The sequence below is a fragment of the Poeciliopsis prolifica genome, unplaced genomic scaffold (genome assembly GCF_027474105.1).
Source record: "Poeciliopsis prolifica strain line A6 unplaced genomic scaffold, Auburn_PproV2 SCAFFOLD026, whole genome shotgun sequence".
In the NCBI taxonomy this organism is placed as follows: domain Eukaryota; kingdom Metazoa; phylum Chordata; class Actinopteri; order Cyprinodontiformes; family Poeciliidae; genus Poeciliopsis; species Poeciliopsis prolifica.
This window is the reverse complement of record NW_026562401.1, coordinates 456148-477075: the sequence shown is the minus strand read 5'-3', so window position 1 is coordinate 477075 and position 20928 is coordinate 456148. Positions and strand designations below refer to the sequence as shown.

At 37.9% G+C, this 20928-nt stretch overlaps 1 protein-coding gene across 1 annotated transcript in view; it reads right to left on the bottom strand.

The window, feature by feature from the left end:
- Nucleotides 1-20928, bottom strand: part of nphs1 (NPHS1 adhesion molecule, nephrin) — a 51128-nt gene that overhangs the window by 19848 nt on the left and 10352 nt on the right. Inside the window, exons 4-9 of the mRNA XM_055047901.1 lie at nt 17346-17468; nt 9308-9430; nt 8637-8718; nt 4685-4788; nt 2236-2357; nt 746-917 (exon numbers count right to left, since the gene is read on the bottom strand). Coding sequence (XP_054903876.1) covers nt 746-917; nt 2236-2357; nt 4685-4788; nt 8637-8718; nt 9308-9430; nt 17346-17468 — 726 coding nt within the window. The remainder of the gene's footprint in view (nt 1-745; nt 918-2235; nt 2358-4684; nt 4789-8636; nt 8719-9307; nt 9431-17345; nt 17469-20928) is intronic.

Here is a 20928-nt window from a genome sequence, read left to right as displayed (position 1 = left end):
AAATTAAGAAATATAAATATTAAGAAATATAAACACAAAATCACATACACACGCATATATAAATATAAATATATATTTAACTAGCAGGGAATCTTACTCTGTGCCCTACAGCTTCTGTCGCAGCCTTGAGCACACCCAAACAGTCTGCAGTTCATTTTCAGCATCCCTGAATGCATGTCTTGAAGGAATGTTGACTTCAGAGCATGTTGGGGGGGCAAAGGCAGGCTCACTGATACAACTCTTCACCCGCACTGACACGGCATACACAACATATTTTTTAAATAAAGTTTTACATAAGATATCGCATCATTTAGAAAGAACTTAAGATTAAAATCAGGTGAAATGCAGCAAGACGTATGGATAATAACTCCATATTTGTTTAATAGTTGCTGAAGTAAACATTTTATATTCCAATAAAAGTGTAATCTATTAACTATGGTTGTTACAATTGCTCCTAGTATAATCTGTAGAGCCTCAGGAATGTGCAGTTAAGCAGATGAACTGAATTAATGCAACAGCTCCAAAAGAACCATGAAGTAACGCTAGTCTGGAGGCAGTAAGAAATATTGGCTTCAGCTACCATAGCCATTAGTTTCATTAACGATATTAACATTAGACTTCTCTTTTCATCTCTTTTCTTTATAGCCGGAACTTCCAGATTTTTGTTACTTTTTTCTTTAATCTTTAATAAACCATTAGAAGTAAGACCTGAAAAGGGTATTGTGTGCCTTCTGCTTTCACTCACAGAACACTGTTATTTTGCGGGTGATGGACAGAGGAGACAGGGAGACAATATTGGCACTTTCACAGCTCAGCTCTGCCTGGTTGTCAGCAGGGGTGATCTTTAGTCTGAGGATATTTCTGGACGTCTGGCCCACGACTTCCTCTCCCCAGGTTGTCGAGAGAACTTCACCTTCCTGTAAGATGGATGAACATGAGGGGAAAAAGAGGTGGCAGCGTGTCTGATTATGGAGACTAGCAAAAGCTTTCAGATCACTTAAACTGTTTATTCTCTTTTTATGTTATCTCCTCAAACACCAACGAGCTTTTATGTGAAAAATCTGTAAAATTCAACACGTTTTGTGAACAGTGTGAAAAAACAACATGTGGTATTCAAATTTCTTTTAATGTCTGAAAAGTGTGGCTTAAAGTCATACTCAGAGCCTTTAATCTAATGCTCCTTAATCAAATTAATCACAGCAAACTCCAGTCCTTTCATAAGTTACCTAAATAGTAAACATAGTCTGTCTGTAATGGTGCTTTTCCAGTAGAGCGTCTCAAAAAGTTTTGGTCCCGTCTGCCCCAGTCAGACTCATTTTTCTTAGTGGATCCGGTGCCGCTCTGCATGGCTGTTCTCAGATTTTCCTACCTACGTCAGTGGTAGCACTAGCCACACCGAACAGAGAACAAAGTAATTTGACTGACAGCTGACCATATTTGTTGATTAAGTTGAGATGTACCTCTGCAAACTCCAAACAACTTTATATCTTTGCTGTGGACTGCGGACATGCCATCTGCTCTCAGAGAGCTGCTCGGTACAGAGAAGTGGAATTATGAGTTTAATCACAAGCAACGGCAGGAACATGTGTTTAATTTTGGGGCAGAATGACGATGACTTAGCACGTCTGTAAGCAGCTTCTCTGTCTGAAGCTGCCGATTTTTGTCGGTGCTGCAGAAATCAGCAGTGTTTACATAATATCAGCTTTTGATATGAATTTAACTTTTTGTTTGGATTAAAAATAAATAACGTTCTTGTGTGGCCATTGGTTTACACCTTTTGAGTGCATTATTTAAACCCTAAAGGTTGCACATCAAAAAAAATAATAATAATAATAAAGAGCTAGAATATAATTATTTTTATGTGCACAGCTTAACAATCAGCTGATCTGGGTCTTTATCGATGTGATTGGGCCAGTAATTCATTTATGTAAGACAAAATGATAATATCTGAAAAGTGTGGCCTCAAATAACATGAACAACCATGCCACTGCGAGCAGAGTTAAGTCATAAATTGTGTGTCCGGCACTTTCAACATCTCATAGACACTCTATATGAAATGATAGGCTAGATGAGGAGAACTTTAATCAGAAGTAAAGTCAAAAGGTTACAGAAACTCACAGCTTAGGTGGGAAAATAAGGTACTCTAGAGCTGGAAGGGTTTGTGAAATAAAATGACTCATTTAGCCAGAGTGATTTTTTTAAAGCTTCATTTCGCAGATGGCTAAGAGGATTTACCTTAGTCCATTGGAGAGTGCCCAGGGGGTTTCCACCATGGGATACACACTCCAACACGAGCAAACTCCCTGCTTTAACCACGTCTCCGTCCAAACCAATAATATATGGAGGCTCAGGAGGATCTGTCAGAAGAGGGAGAGACAAAAATAGCAATAGCTCAGAGAAATTTGAATCTGAAGCAAAGCATCAAAATATACTGAATACATTTAGTATTTGCTGTCACTCAATACAAATAATAAGTGGCATTTGAGGCCCCAACAGTTTCAGTTCTAGGATCTTAGCTTTTTCATACTTTACTCTTCTCTGAATTTACATTAAAGAGAGAAAAAAATCTATCTAAACATCTTTATGTTGCTGTTATACAAAGGTAAATAGTAACTAGATATATTTACTCAGTTACTTTTATTTAAGTAAGTTTTAGGGGGGAAAAATTGCATCTAGAAGTTTTACAATACTGTATACTTATTACATTTACTGAAGTATTGCAAAGTATCGCTGTCCTTACTGTAGTAAAATTATTCAATACTCAAAAATTATTCATTATACAATAGTGACTGTGACTAACTTCACTGAATGAAGACCAATTTGATTCCTATTTTAATTATATGAAAGTTTTATATTTAGTCATATTTTATGACTATTTTATGAAAATGTTATATTTATATAAAGTTTTATATATAAATATACTTGGCTATGCTATGGTAGCGTAGCCAAATAAAAATAACTTAAAAGAAAAAAATGCTTCTGTCTCATTAAGAAGCTCCAACATTTCTGCTTCAGTGCCTCAACACAACAATGCTCCTCCATTACCACTGTTCTTAGGGCCAATGAATGGAAGTAGACTATATGATGAACTCAGCAGAAACACAATTCCACCAGGTGTCACTTTGTGTTTTACTTTAAGTTGCATGCTTTTGCATGCAATTGGGTCACCACATCTACACATCTCAAAACCTTGTTGTACTTTTTTTCTAAGTTTCTGTTCAGCACTTTTTCCAGGGAGATGTGTCATATAAATAAACATTTAATTACTATATGCCATGAAATAATGAACAGAGTATCCCTGTGTGTTGAGACAAAGTTAATAAATCGGTCCCATTCAACATGGATATGTGTAAGAGAAATCCAGATCTGATAAAAGCATTAAGAATTAAGGGGAACAGTGAGACCATAAAGAAAAATAACAGATGTTCAAACAGTAATAAGACAACGTGAAATATGAATAAATTATAGCTGAGCTTGAATAAAATATTTGCAGTAAAATAAATTAAAAGAGGATGGGCTTTTGTTATTGCTGCAATCAGTTTCAGGGAGCAGCCTGTGGACTCTGGGCCAGCATGAAAAATTGCCACCTTGCTGACAATCTGGCTGGCAGAAAATGGCCACTGCGCTGGCATTGATGGGCTGGCACACTGAGTAATATCGCAGCAGAGGTCCCAAGTTCTGCAATATTAGCACTTTACCGCAGAACGAGCATATTATTTATGGAAAGGAAGGGAGAGTAGGTTTGTAGTAGCACAGATTTTGTCTACAAAGGGGTTGAGATTGGACTGAAGTTAATCAGGGTGTTCAGTCAGCTTTGAAGATGTTGGACTGGAGGGTGTGTCTGACTTGAAGACAGAGGAAAAACATCTTAACTTTAACTGATCAGCAGTATAAAATATAAACTCCACTGTGGTAAACAATAGCTGCCATGTCACGCAGGTTCATGCATTAAGAAACAAAGGCTCCCACAGTTGCAATGCCAAACAAAAGCAAAAAGGAAATTAAACAACAATACGGGAAAATGACAGCATTTGTCCCAGCTAACCTTTGTGCGGTTCAGCAGTTCTATTTCCATGCTGTCAAATGGTTTGTGAAATCAGTACAAGGAAAAAGGCACTTTCTGCCTCTGTGCATTCTAAATTTAATTTGAGCTGATGAACACAAACGTTGCCGGGCTAGTTAAGGCTGGATTTCTTATTATATGTGAGGTAGCCCTGGCTTCCATTAGCCTATTAGTTATTATAATGCTATTAAAAAAATCACTAGAAGCCTTGCTTGTACAATCCATCTGGGCTGGTCTAATAATCGTTTGGTGTATTTTGGGTTAACAATGGGCCAAAAGCTGTGTCAAACATGATACATCAGACTTAATGAAAATGTAATTGCACACTGCTCTGTTTTCCTCTGTACTAGTGAAAGAAAAAAACTGATTTTACTGTGACCCTACCGATCATTAATTGGGTCCACAGGGGGGATTTATTTATTTATTTTTTTTTCCGTTTTCGTCTTTTTTAAAACAGGTGTTGACTTTGCCTTCAAGTCGAATGTTTCTTCTCAGACCACTAGCATAGGCTGAGTGCACATGACAGGCTGCCTCGTGGGTCTCCCCGAGGGCACCTGGACTCCTGCGTGTGCCTGTAGCTGCATGAGTGTATGCTTTGAGAAAAGAAGCAGAGACACTCACAATACACATTCATGGTCACTGTGGTCACCACCGGCTGGAAAACGGCTTCATTGTTGGCGTGACATGTCAACTCTCTCCCATTGTCAGATCTCAGAGCAGTGACTCTTTCAGAGGTAACACAAAACAGAAAATAAATGACATGTTTAAATGAATGACAGTGCTCATAGTTCTCTTTAGTTGATATGGATAAACACTGGAGACCTGCAGGGGTGTAGGAAAGTCCTTGACAATTTTGTTTATTTTTGTAATGCAATTGAAAATGACACTATATTTTACAGATTTCTTTCACACAGTTATGGATTTCAGTTATTTAGTTTTTTTCTTTTTTTTAATTGATTAAATTTAGTTTACAGCTGCTGAAAAATTAAAATTTCAGTTTATCAAAAAAATGAGAATCTATATAAAAATCTGCCAACTCTTAAATTAACTCTAAACACCTGAAGGTTTCTTGAGGCTTTAAACAATCTCTCACTCTAGATCAGTAAGCTGCATAATCTGCTAACTTGAGAGATGTACTTTTTGAGACTCTGAGGTGTACTTGTGATAAATTTGACAATTTCTAGCCCAAATCTGCAGGAAAACTGTATCACATTACTCATGCCAAAAATTTGTCTCTTTTGCCATTTCATACATTTACATTTTGGACATATACTTATAGTTTTTATGGTACAAAAAGAAGCTGTCTGGGAGATGTTAAATTCCAGCCATGCATCGATTTTCACCCATCTTGGGTACATTTCATGTCTACTTGAATTATAAGATTATTTAAATCAATGGTATGTTCTGATTAGTTTCAAAGAGATGAAATGGTTTGTTTACATACAAAATATAACTTCCACCCATCCATTATCTAACAACCTTTTTCTTGCAAGGCCACTGGTTGCTGGTTCCCATCTCAAGCAGTCAATGGGCAAGAGATGGGATTCAACGGGATACCCAGGGGGAATATACAAACTCCATGCAGAAAAACCAAGGCCGGGACTGAAACCCTGTACCTTCTTGTTACAAGGCAAAAGTGATGTCATTGTGCAGCCCCAAGATATATTTTTTGATAAAATGAAACTTATTTAGGATGATGCAAAAATATTAAATGGAGGAACAAATTATGGAAGGGGAAATTGAACTTGATCCAAAACTACCATTACCTACTTGCTTTTACTGGAATAATGTGTAAATAACAGTGAACTGAACTCTGGAAAGGCAGTTACTTCAAACTAAAGCAAGTGAGAGTTGAGTGCCTTGCTTAGGTTATCCAAAAAATAAGTCATGTTCTCTTTGCGTCAGTCAAATGTGCTTCATTTGAAAACTGATCATCCAAATACACAGAAAATAAGACCAATTTAATTTGTCGCTTTAAACATACGCTTACTACATCTTCTTAAAAGTGAAATATTGTGAGGTGTTGAACCAATATAGAAAACACCTTCCCGTTTCAATTTTCCAAACCAGTGACAAATCAATAACGGAAATAACAAATTGCTCTCCAAGCAGCAGCCCTGACTTTTTCTTATTTCTGACTACTTTTGTTTATGAACTCTCTTTCCAAACACTATGTTAACACAATAAATCAAAATCAGACGTTATATATGAGTGGAAGAGTTAGCCATCATACTTTTTTCTATTTGGGATTTAACCACTATTGAATGATCTGAACTGAGGAATCTCAAAATTTTATAAATACCACTTTTTCCAAACACTGAAACCTGTTAAAACATACAAGCAAACATACTTTCTTAGTATGTTTTTGTGCAAGTATGTTTTCTCGCACAAAAACGAGAAAAGAAGAGCGTTCCTTCTTGTTGGAACAACATGAGTAACTGTGGTTGTATTCATGCAAATACTGTAAGCTCTTCAAAAATGTGGCTATGGATTTTGGTTTTACTTAGAAAACAAAAATTTATAGTTTTAATTGGAAAAGCAAACTGAAAGAATTATATAGGCCAGCCAGCTCATTTTGAAGTCAAGTTGCGTTTATATCCACTGAGTTAACAAACAAATTTCTCTTTTGGTTGCCATTTGCAGCCATTTGCCAAGGACCATTTATTTTTCTTAGTGCTTCTTGGCTGTACATCCAAGAGAGGTACATTTGTTGTCTGAACTTTTAAAATAGGAAGGTATAAGTAATCATGGAGGGGGGGTCTCAAACATTTTCAGATTTTAGCTGTTTCCATGCAACTCTGTTTCTTAATTCTTTCAAACACCAGGAGTCTGCTATACACTGTCCAATGAGTAAATTAGTTGGCAGAGCCCACTGATTTTCAGATTGAAACTATTAAATGGTTAGTTTGAGTTCAATGTCATTTCCAGGAGCAGGTTAAGACAATAGGACTTGTTCACCATCGTCCACTTCAGTTGGTACCAGAAGTTTTACTGTTGACAAACTAGCTAACGTGTAACATATTTGGAAGTGCACAAGGTGTCGTCAGAAAAGAAAGGTGCAAAATGAACGGATCAAAATATAGAACGTAACTGTCAGTTGTGACCTGAACAAGTCCTCCATTGCTTTTCATGTGCAGTCAATGCAGAGCTGGTGCCCCCTACCTACTGCTGAGAATAGGGGAACTGTTTTATAGCACACATCCTTTCATCGTGTCCCCAGAATTTAGATGGTTTCTGACATTTTGACTGAAGGGCCGGCTCACTGCGACAGCATTCATACAAAAATCTCCACTTGCTCTACATCACAGTTAAATTCTTTCTATTTACCCACCAAATATTCACATTTATTCTGGTGCTTTTTCACAGTTTGAGAATTATGAATCTGACAATCACAGAAAAGAAAATAGGAAAGTATAGAGCAAGGGTCTTCATATACCCTTAATGTCCTCCAAAACATTTATTACTTCTTTTGGCCTTGAAGTTAATTTTCCATGCCAATTTCTCTCATTTAAAGGTAAGCAATGGCAATTTCCAGCTCATCTATGGTATTACTGTGTATTTGACTTTACTTCTATTCTTGAAATAAAACAAACTGAAAAGGAACGAGGGGAAAGCTTTGTAGTCTAAATGACCTAAACCATATGATACAAAACTGTGCTTGTCAGAATTAAATTGCTTAATTAAAATTTTACTCAAAAAAGACTATTTGGGTGGAGTCCCAGATTACGGCTGGCGAGTTAGTGACCAATAGTGTACAGCAGCCAGCCTGCTAGTCAAAGCAGGTCAAATGCAATAACTTATTGACAACTTGGTGTGTCTATGAATCCATAAAGTCAGCATTATGCAAACCATTTTAAGGTAATGAAGGCTTGTAGGTAGAGAATCCTTAGACGCAAATGAGAGCTTGAGAACTTGTCTGTCTTTTTTTTTGTTTTTTTAGGGGGAGAAAATAACATTTTGCTTTTGAGTCTCTGTGTCAATAAATCAAAAAATGTGCAGTGTAATGCAGAGAGAAATCTTCACAATAAGTTTTATTCTTGTCTTGTTTGGGTTTCAGTTTATGTATTTTAAATAAAACTACAGTACAGTGACATCTGTTCAAATCCCACAAGGCCTGCTGCTCTGCATGCTCACTGTGATTATAAAGAAAGAACATCAATATTGCTTAAGACCTTGGCTCCAACTCTGGAGGGCTAGACAATAGCACAGCTCCTCAGTGCAAATGTTATCTCAGAATATGACAAGAGGTTATTATCTCTGACACTGAGGAGACGCACAGGATTAAAGCAATCTATGCCCCTGTTTAATGTATAGGCACCTGGTGAACCAGCGAGGTTCGGCTCTGTCTCGCTGCTGCAATGTAATTTCGTACATTTGACAGGAGCTAATTCAGTCGAGCGGTGGCAAGTAACAGTTGACTTGTCTACGCGCTGAGATTCATTGTATTCGCAAAGACAGATGGAGAAAATAAGAACACTTTGAAAACAAGGAAAACAAGGAGCCCAGGCAGGCTGGGGGGAGATTGAGCGGGCTGGTTGAGGAGAGTGAGTCTGGCAGGCGGTGGAACACATACGTTACTTCAGTGTGCGTGTTCAGAAGCTTATCCTTTGAGCCAGATGTGGTAAAAGACGTTTCACCTGTCACATCGACTCCATCTAGAAAAGACACAGTGGGGAGGAGATGCACAAATAAGACGAGTCTGTAGATGTGTTCACATGAGTCAGACGCATCAGTGTTGCTCTCACTTGAGTAGTGAATGTGCAAATAAGGAATCCTACCATCTTTGTTTCAATGTGTCTGAATTAAAAACAGCCATTGCTCGATTATGAATAGCTCAGGATGCATATGAATGAAATACCTTTTGACCTCATTTCATCTAAAACAAAAGGAGAGGCTTGCATAGTTTTAGCCCCATGCAGTGTAGCCTCTCATTAGTTAAAGTGAGCAACTAGAAACTTGTGATATACACTGAAAGAGTAATTGTAAAGTCAGGAGGAAATTGGAAATTCAAATTCTCAGGCTATGTCCTCCCACACAGAGTCTCGTTTCCTATTCCAGAAATATAAAAAACTCAGAACTTATTGCTGAAACTGAATTCCATCCTCCGAAATGTGTTCACGCTTGAACATTCAGGTCACGGCCTATAGAAGATCCTGAATGCAGAACATTTTAAAAGGGCTGCAACCCTTCTTTTCTAAGCTGTTGTCAGATTGAAATCAGCTGGAAAGCTAGAAAGGCTCTCACCTTTATACAGAGTGATATCAGCTCCAGGCTTTGCATCAGGGGCCACACACTCAACCTTGTACTTCTTTCCAGCCACCCAGGGTGTTGTCACATCCGTGGCAAAATATGGCTTCGATGGGGGAACTGCAGACATGAAACAATTTGTTTTCATATTAACTTCAAGGTCAATATTACAATGCTTTGATAGATCAACACAAAGTGGTGAATAATTGTGAAGTGGATGCAAATGAAACATATCATTTTTTAACTGAAATAATGACAAAAGTATGGCGTGCGCTTGCATTCTATCCCTTTGTTTCTCTGATGGCCCAAAAAAAAAATCAAGTCAAACCAATTTAAAAATTGCCTAATCAGGGAGTTGATCTGTAAATCCAACTGCTCTACAAGGAACATCAGCGAACTATCAGCCTAATGAAAACAAAGGAACACGCAACCAGGCAGGTCAGGGGTAAAGCTTTGGAGATGTAAAAATCAGTTTTGAACGTCTCAGATTCCTGTTCATCATCCACCTGAGAAAGGAGTTTTACAAAACTGCATCTTCATCCCTACCAAAACATTACATTTAATGGAGAAATTCCTCACCCTAAGGTGTTAGTTTACCCTGAGCTATCTCTGCTGGTGTGCTGCTCTTGGGTTTGGCTGTGGGGCAACAAACAGATCCCTTATCCATACTCATCTACTTTCTTTTGCTACTACTCTCCAGTTTGCATTATTCTCTGTTACTTCAAGTGCTAACTTTATGTTTTCTGTCTTTTTTTCTTTACAGTAAATGAACTAAATGCACCTGAATGGAAAACTAACATGCCAATTCATCTTGAACAAAACTTCCCTCAAGTGAACTCTAAGCACACATACAGAGCTACAACGCAATGGTTTATATGATTGATATTCAAACAGTTTATAGCAAATTTTGAAGGTGAAAAGATTGCAATGCTGTTAAAATTTTGAGTGATATGCAATGGGGAGGTTTGATGTAGTATTATGTTTGATTTCCATTTGTGAGCAAGACGATTCACTAATACACTATACAGAAAACAAATTTCTCTCTCTCGTCCTTTCTGGATTAACCACAGCAGTCTTCACGTATCTCCTATTCAACATGTCAGTTCTTTTATATGACCATGACTAGGAAAGAGAACAACAACATAGCTTTTACCACAAGGGACCAAGAATCGTTTGGCAGTGAATTGAGAAATCTGCCATCAGCCTAATTATCAAAGAGATTCTTCAGATCTATCAGCTCCCACCAAAAGAACTGTGTTATGTCACGCACAAACTACAGAGAAAATGTCCGCCTATTGTGCCAACTTTCAGAGAGTGGGTGAGCCATGGAGTGCATGGTTGCAGTAAAGGTTTTTTTTCTTTCATCAGAGATCAAGTGCAGAGGCTGTCTGAGCTGAGAAACAAAGCCGAGAGTTGGTATGCATAGGAAAAATAGGTGAAGAGGGAAATAATATGATATGTCAAGAGAGAAAAGTCAGCATAAGATGACATTGCTCCGCACTCTTACAACGTTTAATATAAATCTGGGAAAATCAGCCAGCCATTAAACAAACAGCTCCTTTCCACCTTTTTTTCACCAAATACAATCTATCCTACACCACTAGGAGGAGCTGTTGCAGTGTCCAGAGTCGCACACATGCTCTGGTCTGCTATTGAGACAGATGAGATGTGGCTGCAGCTTCAAACTGATTTAAAAGAAGCAATTGAATCTGTGTGGACTGTGATGGGTTACCCAGAGCACTGGAGAGGCGCATGCCGCAATAATGAGATGCATTTGTTTGTTTTCTCCCCCCATCCTCCGCCTCCTCCCTGAGAAGTTGACTAGGCCATGCATCTATTGACAGCCGCTGCACTCTCAATCTACTCACAGCAACACAATTCACATGGGCGCATCACTTGTTGTGCTTGAGGAGCATCTGGCAGCCCAACAAATCCTAAAAATAAGAATAATGATATGTTCACAAATGAGCCAGGCAGGTTTCTAATTTCTACCTCCCTCCCTGAAACACCATCCTGTCCCTTGTATCTCTTGTTCACTTCATCATCCCCCAGCTCACTTCGCTCCCCTAAATGCAATCCTTCTTGACCACTGCAGCAAAACTGCAGAAGTGAGGAGGAAGGTGTATTCTGTCTTGGACTTGGAACTTGCATCTTGCCATCCATCACGTACATTGGGGCACACCATGAGATCAGATCAGCATGGTCAGGAGAAAGTTACACATTCACACAAATCCCTGCATATACGCGTCTTGCGAAAGTGTTTATACGCCTTGAACTTTTTCATGCAGTATTTTTCCATGTAAAACCACAAACTTTGATGTACTTTAGTGATATTTTGTGCAATGGACTAACACAGAGCAGTCTATTATCATAAAGCAGAGGAAAATCATGTGGGTTTTTTTTTTTCAAAATTAAAATCTGAAAATTTTTCATTTACCAATTTTAACCTCCTTATTTTATTGTTTAGAGACCCACATTTCACTTCAATTACCAACTTTTGAGACATCGATCTGCCAACTCAACAAGTACAGAGATTGAAATTGTGACATTTCTGTGCAAAATAGCTCGACCTGAGCCATAATGGAAGGAAACTTTTTTTGAAAGACATTGAAAGGTTCAATGTCTTTCAAACAACTGGACAGACTTACTTTGAAAATGAGCAAATACTTTAGCCTCTAGTCAAGATCTACAAAAAGGAGTTGACACACATACTTTCCATACTAGCTGAACTTGTCAAAATGCTAAATGAAAAAAAAAAACATACCGGTTTCCTTTCACTTTACATCTATTCAACATATGCATTCCCCATGTTGTCACTGCAATGTAACCACAAGGTCCAATGGCTGTTGAACTACCCGATTGGTGTATTTGTTGAATGGTGAAAGGGAAAAAACATACATAAATAACATAAATAAATCATTTTTAAAAATGTATTCACTTTTTTCAGACATGCACCCAGAGCTATTCATAAAAAACAAACATGCAGTTTCTCTAATTAACCCCTATAGCCCCTTCTTAGTCTACATGCCAGTCATTTATTTTTCTTCAACATTCCCTTGTCCTCTTTATCTCTCGCTTTCATCAAGGTACATATGAAAAACACAAAATAGATTATGCAAGGACTTGTTCCTGCAGTTCAGAAGACAAACAGTGAGCAGCAGAATCTGAATTATTAGACAAATACAGACGGATGGATGGATAAAGCAGAAAAGAACCAGATTAGCAGATGCACATTAAAATGCATAAGCAGCTCTTCCCACCTATCCTTCTCCTTCATTCACATTGCTTTCTTTGCTTCTTGCTGCACAAACACCCAGAGATAAACTAAAATCTACAGTGCATGCAGATTTGCGCAGCTACCCAGCAAGCTGACACAGGTGAAGGAAATATGCAGATTTTCATCTTGCTCTGCGTTAAGTGTGTGCACGGTCTAACATGTGATACTAACATGATTCTCCGAATGATGCTGGCCGAGGAGATAAGGAGTCTCTAAAAAGCTGATTGTGCTGAATAGGACGGAAAATAATGGAGATCTGAGTTCTTAACAGCAGACACACTGCACTCATCAGTTTTATCTGTTGGGGGGAAAGCACATTCACACACATTCACACATCAGCTCTGGTGCATATTAGAGTGTATTTTTATTTTGCATAAAAACACACACTCCTGCTTACACATATGCATGGATTGTAGGTCTCAGGTGTGTGATCTGTGGCAATAAAAACAGCTGAAACAAAGTTCCTTTTATACCTTATCCCTTCTTTCCTGGCTTTCTTCCCCCTTCTCCTTAACGATTCAGAGGAAAGATGTTGAGCAAACGTGTAGGATGAAAATCAGATCTTCACACAGTCCCCCGATCATTTCTTCATTCAACCAAATGTAACTTGTTTTGACTGTATTACATAACTGTTAAATTCCCTTTTTGGAAAATCTACCTCCCATTTGGACTCTTGTGGCCAAAGCTAAAAATATATGACAAACACGCACACACTCACACTCAAACATGGTTTGTGCTCATTCACTTGTAAATCTGCTGTCCTCACATGGTTCTCCCATAAGATACATTAATATTTTATTGGAACAATATAATCAAATACTGACAATTAAAGAACAATACAAGATATGTCTTAATAAAATCTTTAGTCTCACTCTGTTTGGTCTTTTTGGCTGCTATCATCCTATATAACCCCACTTTGCCTATAGCAGAGAAATATATCTTCTTTAACAGTACCAGAGAATGGTGCATACAGTGAAGCATTTATCTTCAGACAATCTTACTATTTGGCCCAAAGTCCTGTTTCCTGTTTTGTGGTTTCTTCTCTAGATTATCACAGAGGTTTCCATTAAAGCTAAGGCCTGGGAAATAACACAACCATTGAGAAACGCTGAAATATATCTTGAGGAAGAATGCTCCACCATCCTTTTACAACCCATCTTTTTTTCTTTGTATATACATGTATGTGTGTGTATGGGGGGTATGTTCGTTTTTCTGGATGAGCTTGTACTGCCATAACATATTTTATTTTTAGACGTTACCAGGAATACCAATAAGTGGAGGGTCCTGTCTATGCTAATTAAATGTTCAAGATAGAATTAAAAGGAGCCTCTTAAGTGTCCCATTTCACTATTAGGCATGACGTCCCCTGGTAGTTATGAAGGCAGAAACTGACGCTTTAACATCAGTCGAGCACTCTAATATGCACACCATCACATCAGTGCAAAACTCATCAACCTCTGATGAGAATATATCTTTGGTAGCTGTCAGAACTTTTTAAGAACAAGGATGAAAAAAGTCGCTGTGCTTCATGTTGGTTGTGCCCCGATTTATAAGTTGCTCCATTATTCATAACAGGGAATCAGAAAATGAAGGCTCATTATATACTCTTCAAGAGCTAAACTCATTAGCTACCACCGAAACCTTGCCATAGCCCCAGTTCCTAAAATGTCCTCTAACCTCGAAGCAGCTGTGATAATAAGCTCATACAGCACACGCACGCACACACTCAATCACAAACATATGCATATTTCTGTAATATCCGGCAGAATGAGTAATTCAGTCTAAAACCAGAGCACATCAAAAAACTGTTTTGAACATTTGCAGGAGGTATCTGTATAGGCACGCAACATGATGAGAGAGAGAGTTGTTCATTAATAGGATTAAATGCTAAGGCTAATGGTACAAACCGAGACACAGGATGTGTCAGGTATGTGATATGTGGCACCGTGCGGGGTAAGTTTTAGCAGCAGAGGGAGGAGGAGGTAGGGGGTTTCAGCAGAGGTTGTTATTGTCATGGATTACTCACTGCCACTTGATCTGCCTATAGCAGTAATCCCCTATCTAAGCTCCACAGAAAGGCAAAAACACACAGGAGTTATGTTACACCAATGGATATGTCTTGAAAACATCTCTTTGTAAGCCCATGGAATGGGGACTTTATTGACATTTCTCTCTCTTCCCCTCGCTATTCATTTCCTGCGGTGATTTATCTTGAATTAGTCAGTCATGATACCAATATTACAACCAGCAATTTCAGTTTGGCTTTATTTTTTTGTAAATTCCTTCCCCTCTTTCATAAGGCAGGTCTTCATAAAGGGTTTATAGTGTTTTGATTTGATGCAGAGCTTGATGGGATCTGGCCACGGTTGACCGATTGGAGAAGGGAGGGGTACGTGGGGGGGGGGGGGGGGGGGGGGGGCTTGGGAGCAATCGTCGCCTTGATGGAGGAGTCTATGGGAAACTCATCAGAGGCTTGGCTTTCAAAAAGGATGCACACTTTCCAGTCCCAGCTCAGCACTAACACAAGATTGTATTCATAAGCTCATTATGAAGCCTGTGATTTCTCACATAGTTTGAATCACATGAACAGCTGGGGTGGAACTAATGATCCTTTAGGACAGACATTTTCAAAGAGTTTTGAAACTCATCGCTTCATTCTTTAACCTTTTCGACACGTGTAGGTGTCCATTCTGAAACGTAAACAGCCAAAAAACACAAAACCAGCCGTTTGTCAATTGTGAACAAGACTCATTATCTGAGAGTGTCAGAAAGATGCCCAGTGCTATGCAAACATGATGCCTGTGTATTTTGACCTTTCTGGCAGAGTCAAAGGCAATCTTGTTGGTTTCATGTACGTGGGCGTGCATGTAGAGGGCATCTCAGAGGTAATAAATGTGGGAGTCAAACCCGCTGTGGCTGCAGGTGTAAGGCGGCCTGCTGCAGGATACAGAGCTGCTGCAGAGCAGAATGGAGCGCAGTCATTTAAAAGAGACGTCTGCAGTCTATGGCTCTTGCTACCCCGCATCACCCGCCATCCCTCCTGGCAGCCCATTGATGTCAGAAAAACCTGCTCTCTTCCCAGAGGAGAGAGACTGCTGAAACTGCCACAGCGAAAACCCTTTCAACCCCCCCGTCAAACCTTCACCGCCACCCCCACAACCGTATTACCAAAGAAAAAGCCTGAACACAAGGGAGAGAGTAAAAATTTCAGTGACAGAGAAAATGGGAAGGGGCTGGGGGTGGGTCTAAGTAAATGAACTGTGCCTGGAGAAGAAAGGTTCTTTTAGAGTCCTTCCCTGACCACATATGGACTCACTCCCACAGGCAAGAACGATGGGAAAGGGTCGTTATAGAATGACAACAGGTGGTCCAGTGTAGTCTTACGGTTACATATGTTTCACTACATGTCCAAATTAAACTTTTCAATCACCTCTGTAATAATTTATTCTCTGCAAGAGAGAGACATTGAACTATCTCCCTTTAGGCTTGCCAGGCTGCACTGTCACCTTATATGTTACAGATGGTGGTAATAACCACCAGACCACTGGTAGAAGGATTTGAAAAAAAAAAAAAAAGATATTTAAGATGTTACAAAATGTTTCTAGAATTTACCGAACCATCTCAATAAATAAGATTATCAAATAGTTGCTTGAAAAAGTTAAACTAATATTGATTCATTACTCACATGGAAGTTTATGTCTGATGTTTAATCTCTTTATTTGAAAGTTGCAGCTCATGAAAATGTTGTTTTCCACAAACGAGAATATTGGATAAGATCAATAAAAGTGAAATTTGTGTTGTATGGCCTACACAATCAAATGGGAAACTGCTGAATTGATATTTTTTTCCATCACATTGTCTCTGACATCCTCTTCAAGGAGGATAAGCCACAAAAAGTTATCTCTAAAGAATTATGGCAGTTCACAGAATGCTCTATCCCAAAATATTGATGGAAAGTTTAGTGAAAGGAAAATGTGCGCTTTGAAATGGTCCAAAGGGAAGAGGAATACTGCAGTGTTCAGAGGACTTTTTGAGAGTTTGGAGAGGGCAAAGTGTGAACTGTGGGTGAAAGCTTCAAAAATCTTCAAACAGAAAAGCATCCCAGAACCCATGACGCATTTCATGGGCCATGTGACCAGCTGCTGCTGATCCACTGTTTTATCGAGTCTAAGGACTGGCCAGCAGAATAACCTGTTATAAACGCTATGGAGAATCTGTATTGTCAACAGGAAGGGTCACTGGACATCTTCCTCATAACAGACAAGCTTTGCTACAGCAGCTTCCTTAACATGTCAAATGCTTTATTGTTTATACTAAATTTCTGTAAAACTGCAATTTGTTTTTTTGTTAGCTGTAAGCCATAATCATTAGCATGAATAAATGATTACTACTGTGGTAAATACTACAGGAGATAGACTCCTTCATCAATAATTTCACTAATAATGCTGAAATAAATGAACTTTTCTATAATATTCTTGTTCATTAAGAGAGATATGTACATGTGCTCAAAGGAAAAATTTGAGTTTTCTGTACCAGTGACTCATTCATTTTGTCTCTGCTACATATGCCACAGTATTATCTTGAAAAAAAAGAAAGCTCTTTATCAATAGAAATGAATATTTAACAGCATTTTATATGCTGATTACTGGTCAAGAGGTCAGACATGTTATTGGAGTAGAGATAATGCTTACTGTGCCTTGTAGAACACGTGTCCAGCTACTTACAGACAGACAGTAAGACAGACAGTCAGACTCTCACTTTGTACGGTGAGAAAGGCTGGATTGGAGACAATAGCATCGCTTCTCTCAGATTGGCCGGCTTGGCATTCAAAGAAGGCGTCATCATCGAGTTGTGCATCTTGAATCCTGAGATTATACTGTCCTGTGCAGACACAGAAATGGAGAAATCTACTTAATCAAGAACAGTAGCGTAAAATTCAACAGAGGAAACAGTCACTTTAAGGTTGCCATTCATTGTGAATCATAGTTTAATGTGCAATCGTTCAATAGGATAATTCAACTCTGAATATGTTTAAATGGATACCTCAGGATCTTTGAATTGAGTTTGTGTTAAAAAGGTTACAAACAGCTTTCTTTAGACCACTCAACAATTATTTTATGCTCATTTCTATTACAGAGTTGCCTAGTGTTGCCAAAAAACATCATACCCAAAATTAGAAACAACTTCTAGAATTTCAGACACATGCATTCTATTCTGATACAATAGTTAATAAAGACATTAGTAAGCCTACATATGTTTATATTGCACAACCCAGATCAGGGTTATGATCATTTAATGAGTTTATCAGCAAAACCCCATTCGGTCACCCCTGTGTACACTCCTGCTTCAAGAAACCATGTACACTTTGAGAACTATGAAAGTATCAAGGCATTTATAATAATAGCCATAATATAAAAGGCATATGAATCACCCACTTTATGTATTATGGTTTTATTCTCAATGAAACAGGTGTGAATCTAATTAGCTTCAGCAGTTTATTCAGGATTAACCTCTTAAAAATTCAGATATGAGTTCACGAACACTGTCATTGTAAACCTTTCACAAAAATGCCAAGTGATTTAGCAAAACAAGCGCTTAATACATATAAAAGGGTTCACAATTGTTCTTCAATATACTCTAATGGAACAAACAAAAACTAAAAAGATTTTTCTGTCACTGACTGCTTCAGATACAAAAGATCTTGCTTCTTGTACAATGATAAGAGTAGCTCTTTACAATTTATAAAAGAACAAAATTAACAGTATTCAGTGATATCTGGGTGATCTAGCTATAAATAGACAATTTCCTTTTAGCTGTAGAGTTGAAACATCAAACTCTTTGAGAATCTCTAATTTCTTGCTCCAGGCATTCCAATTGATATGCAAGTTGCAGTGTACTGTATACTTGAAGGATTGTTTTTCTTTTTTTTTTTTTTTGTTTTTCTTCTTTTTTTTCTTGCAGGAGTTTCCAATGCGGTAAATAAAATCCAATCTCTAATTCAAAACGCGAACTGAATAAACTGCCTATTATTTGCTGCCAGACAGAGTCCCTCACTATGTATCTCCCCTCTGCTAGTCTGGCATGCCAATGGGGCTTGATTTGTTTGATGCGTTGCCACAACCTGTGGGGATTAGATGATGCTCACTGTTGGTTTTCCAGCTCCTGATGGCTCACGGCCCACTAACATGTGGAAAATAGTATCTTGGTCTGACAACCACTCAGGCCTAAAAACGCATGTGTCAAGTAAGCTGGCAAGATAATTAACACCAACCAGAAGCAATTTTCACATCTAAGTTATCTTTGAGTGCAGAGAGTAGGAGAGACACTGAAGTCATTAATCACGTTCCTCTTTTCTGAAATTATTCACAAATAGTGCAATCAAGTAGCAGCAAGTGTGTATTTATGGCAGAAGAGATGGTGGAAGGCAGGGACGTGACTTGCCAATTTGTCTATTACTTTTGATTTATTTCATATAGATTACAACCTTAGGAGGCTTTAAGATTGAGTATAGATACAAAGACATATTGACTGCAGTTAAAATGAGTTTTCCCTATGCAAATCCACATTATTTGAACCAAATTAAAGCTGAAAGTATATATTACAACATAAAGTGTTCCTTGTAAATGTGGTTCCTTTATAAAAGTAGTTGTTTTTAAATAAAACTCCTTTCTTTGGTGTTTATCTTAGCACATTTGTTATACTAAATAATTTCCCACAGCAAATTAATTACACCATCGTCTCACATACATAGAAAATTAGATCACAACCTCAATTCAAAGCATGAGTCTTATTTGAACAAAGCCTCGCAGAGAGGGTAACATACTGAAGTGTTTTCTTTTTAAAGAACATTTAATAGGTTAAAATCAATGCGTTTTTTTAACAAGGTGCAAATGGAAACAAAGAATATAAGGTTCAAATCAGATATTTGAGATTTAATTTGTGATTACCAAATCAACAGTTTGTTTTCTACCTAGTCAACTGATGAAAGCAGGTAACATGTTTCAAAAAAAAAAAAAGTTTAAATTTTACAGTTTCAAATTATATCATTTTTCACAACATACTGCAAAGCTTTTACTCATGTCACACACCTTCTCTGTTTCACCAGGTCTGAACTAGTTTTAAGGAACAATGAATGAGGTTTCCTTCTGCTGCACACAATCTGACTTCTGTGAACTGGCTGAAGGCTCTTTATCGCTTTCTATTTCCTTTTCTTCCTCTGTTTGAAATTACAGACTCAAAGGAAATAGAAAGAAACTTTAGTGACTATAAAAGCCTACATGAAACTTTTACCTAGACTGAAGAAATTGGAGGGGAAGGGATTTTCAAGTTTACACAATCTATCATTAGTAATTTTTCATAATAGTCATGTTATTATCATTATGGAAAATATGCAAAACCTTGGTGTTTTTTGTGCTCATTAATAATTACATTTCACCTCATTGATTGGCTGCAGGTCAGGTATAATTAAATCTCTGCTTGTGGGCCAGTCATTGAAAATAAATTAACAAAGACATACTTCATGCTCTAGTGCGCTGAACAAGCTGTTTTATTGGCTCATCTGTGTTTGTCTTTACAATAAGAGCAGTTACAAGAATCAGCCTGAAATCTTGCAGTAGATTAGGACTCATGTCATTCCATATTTATATCACTCCTTTGCTTCAGGGGGTGGAGGGAAAAGGAAGTGCGCTGCATCTACCTTGAGTGTGTGTTGAAATCAATGCTGCCCTCTCTTGTCTCTGTAAAGACATGATTTCAAGCTTTTTAAAGCATAAATAAACACCCCTGATGGTAACAATCAGTGAGAACTGGTGGCCTATCAAGTGCAGTCAAGTGTCATCCCAAATGATTTGGTTCGTTCTGGGCAGAGGAAAGTGATTGCATACATCAGTGTGCAGTTACCTTTCCTGGAAATTGTACCTGTGCTGATGGAGATGTTATTCATAGGTGAGTGGATGAGTGTATAACATGCTGCGTTTTCCTGTGGTTCAAGTGTTCATGGGTGCAGGTTCTTATCTATATGCTGTAGACTTTTTTTTGAATGTTATTTCTTTATGGGCTCTTCGTGATGCTTGCGTTGAATCACTAATCAGCAAATAAAATGACATTTTAGAACTATAAAGGGTAAAAATGTTATTGAATTATTAATTTTTTTATCAATACTTAAAAATAAATTGATTACTAAATTATAGATTCAGCATGGAATGTGTGGCATATGGAAAATCCTTCAGAAGACTTTCATACAGGTGCTATTTTATTTTTTTATTTTATTTTTTTAAAGTTTATGTTAGGCCACTGCTGAATTAGATACAACATGTGTGACTGAAAAGTAGCTCAGTGGTCC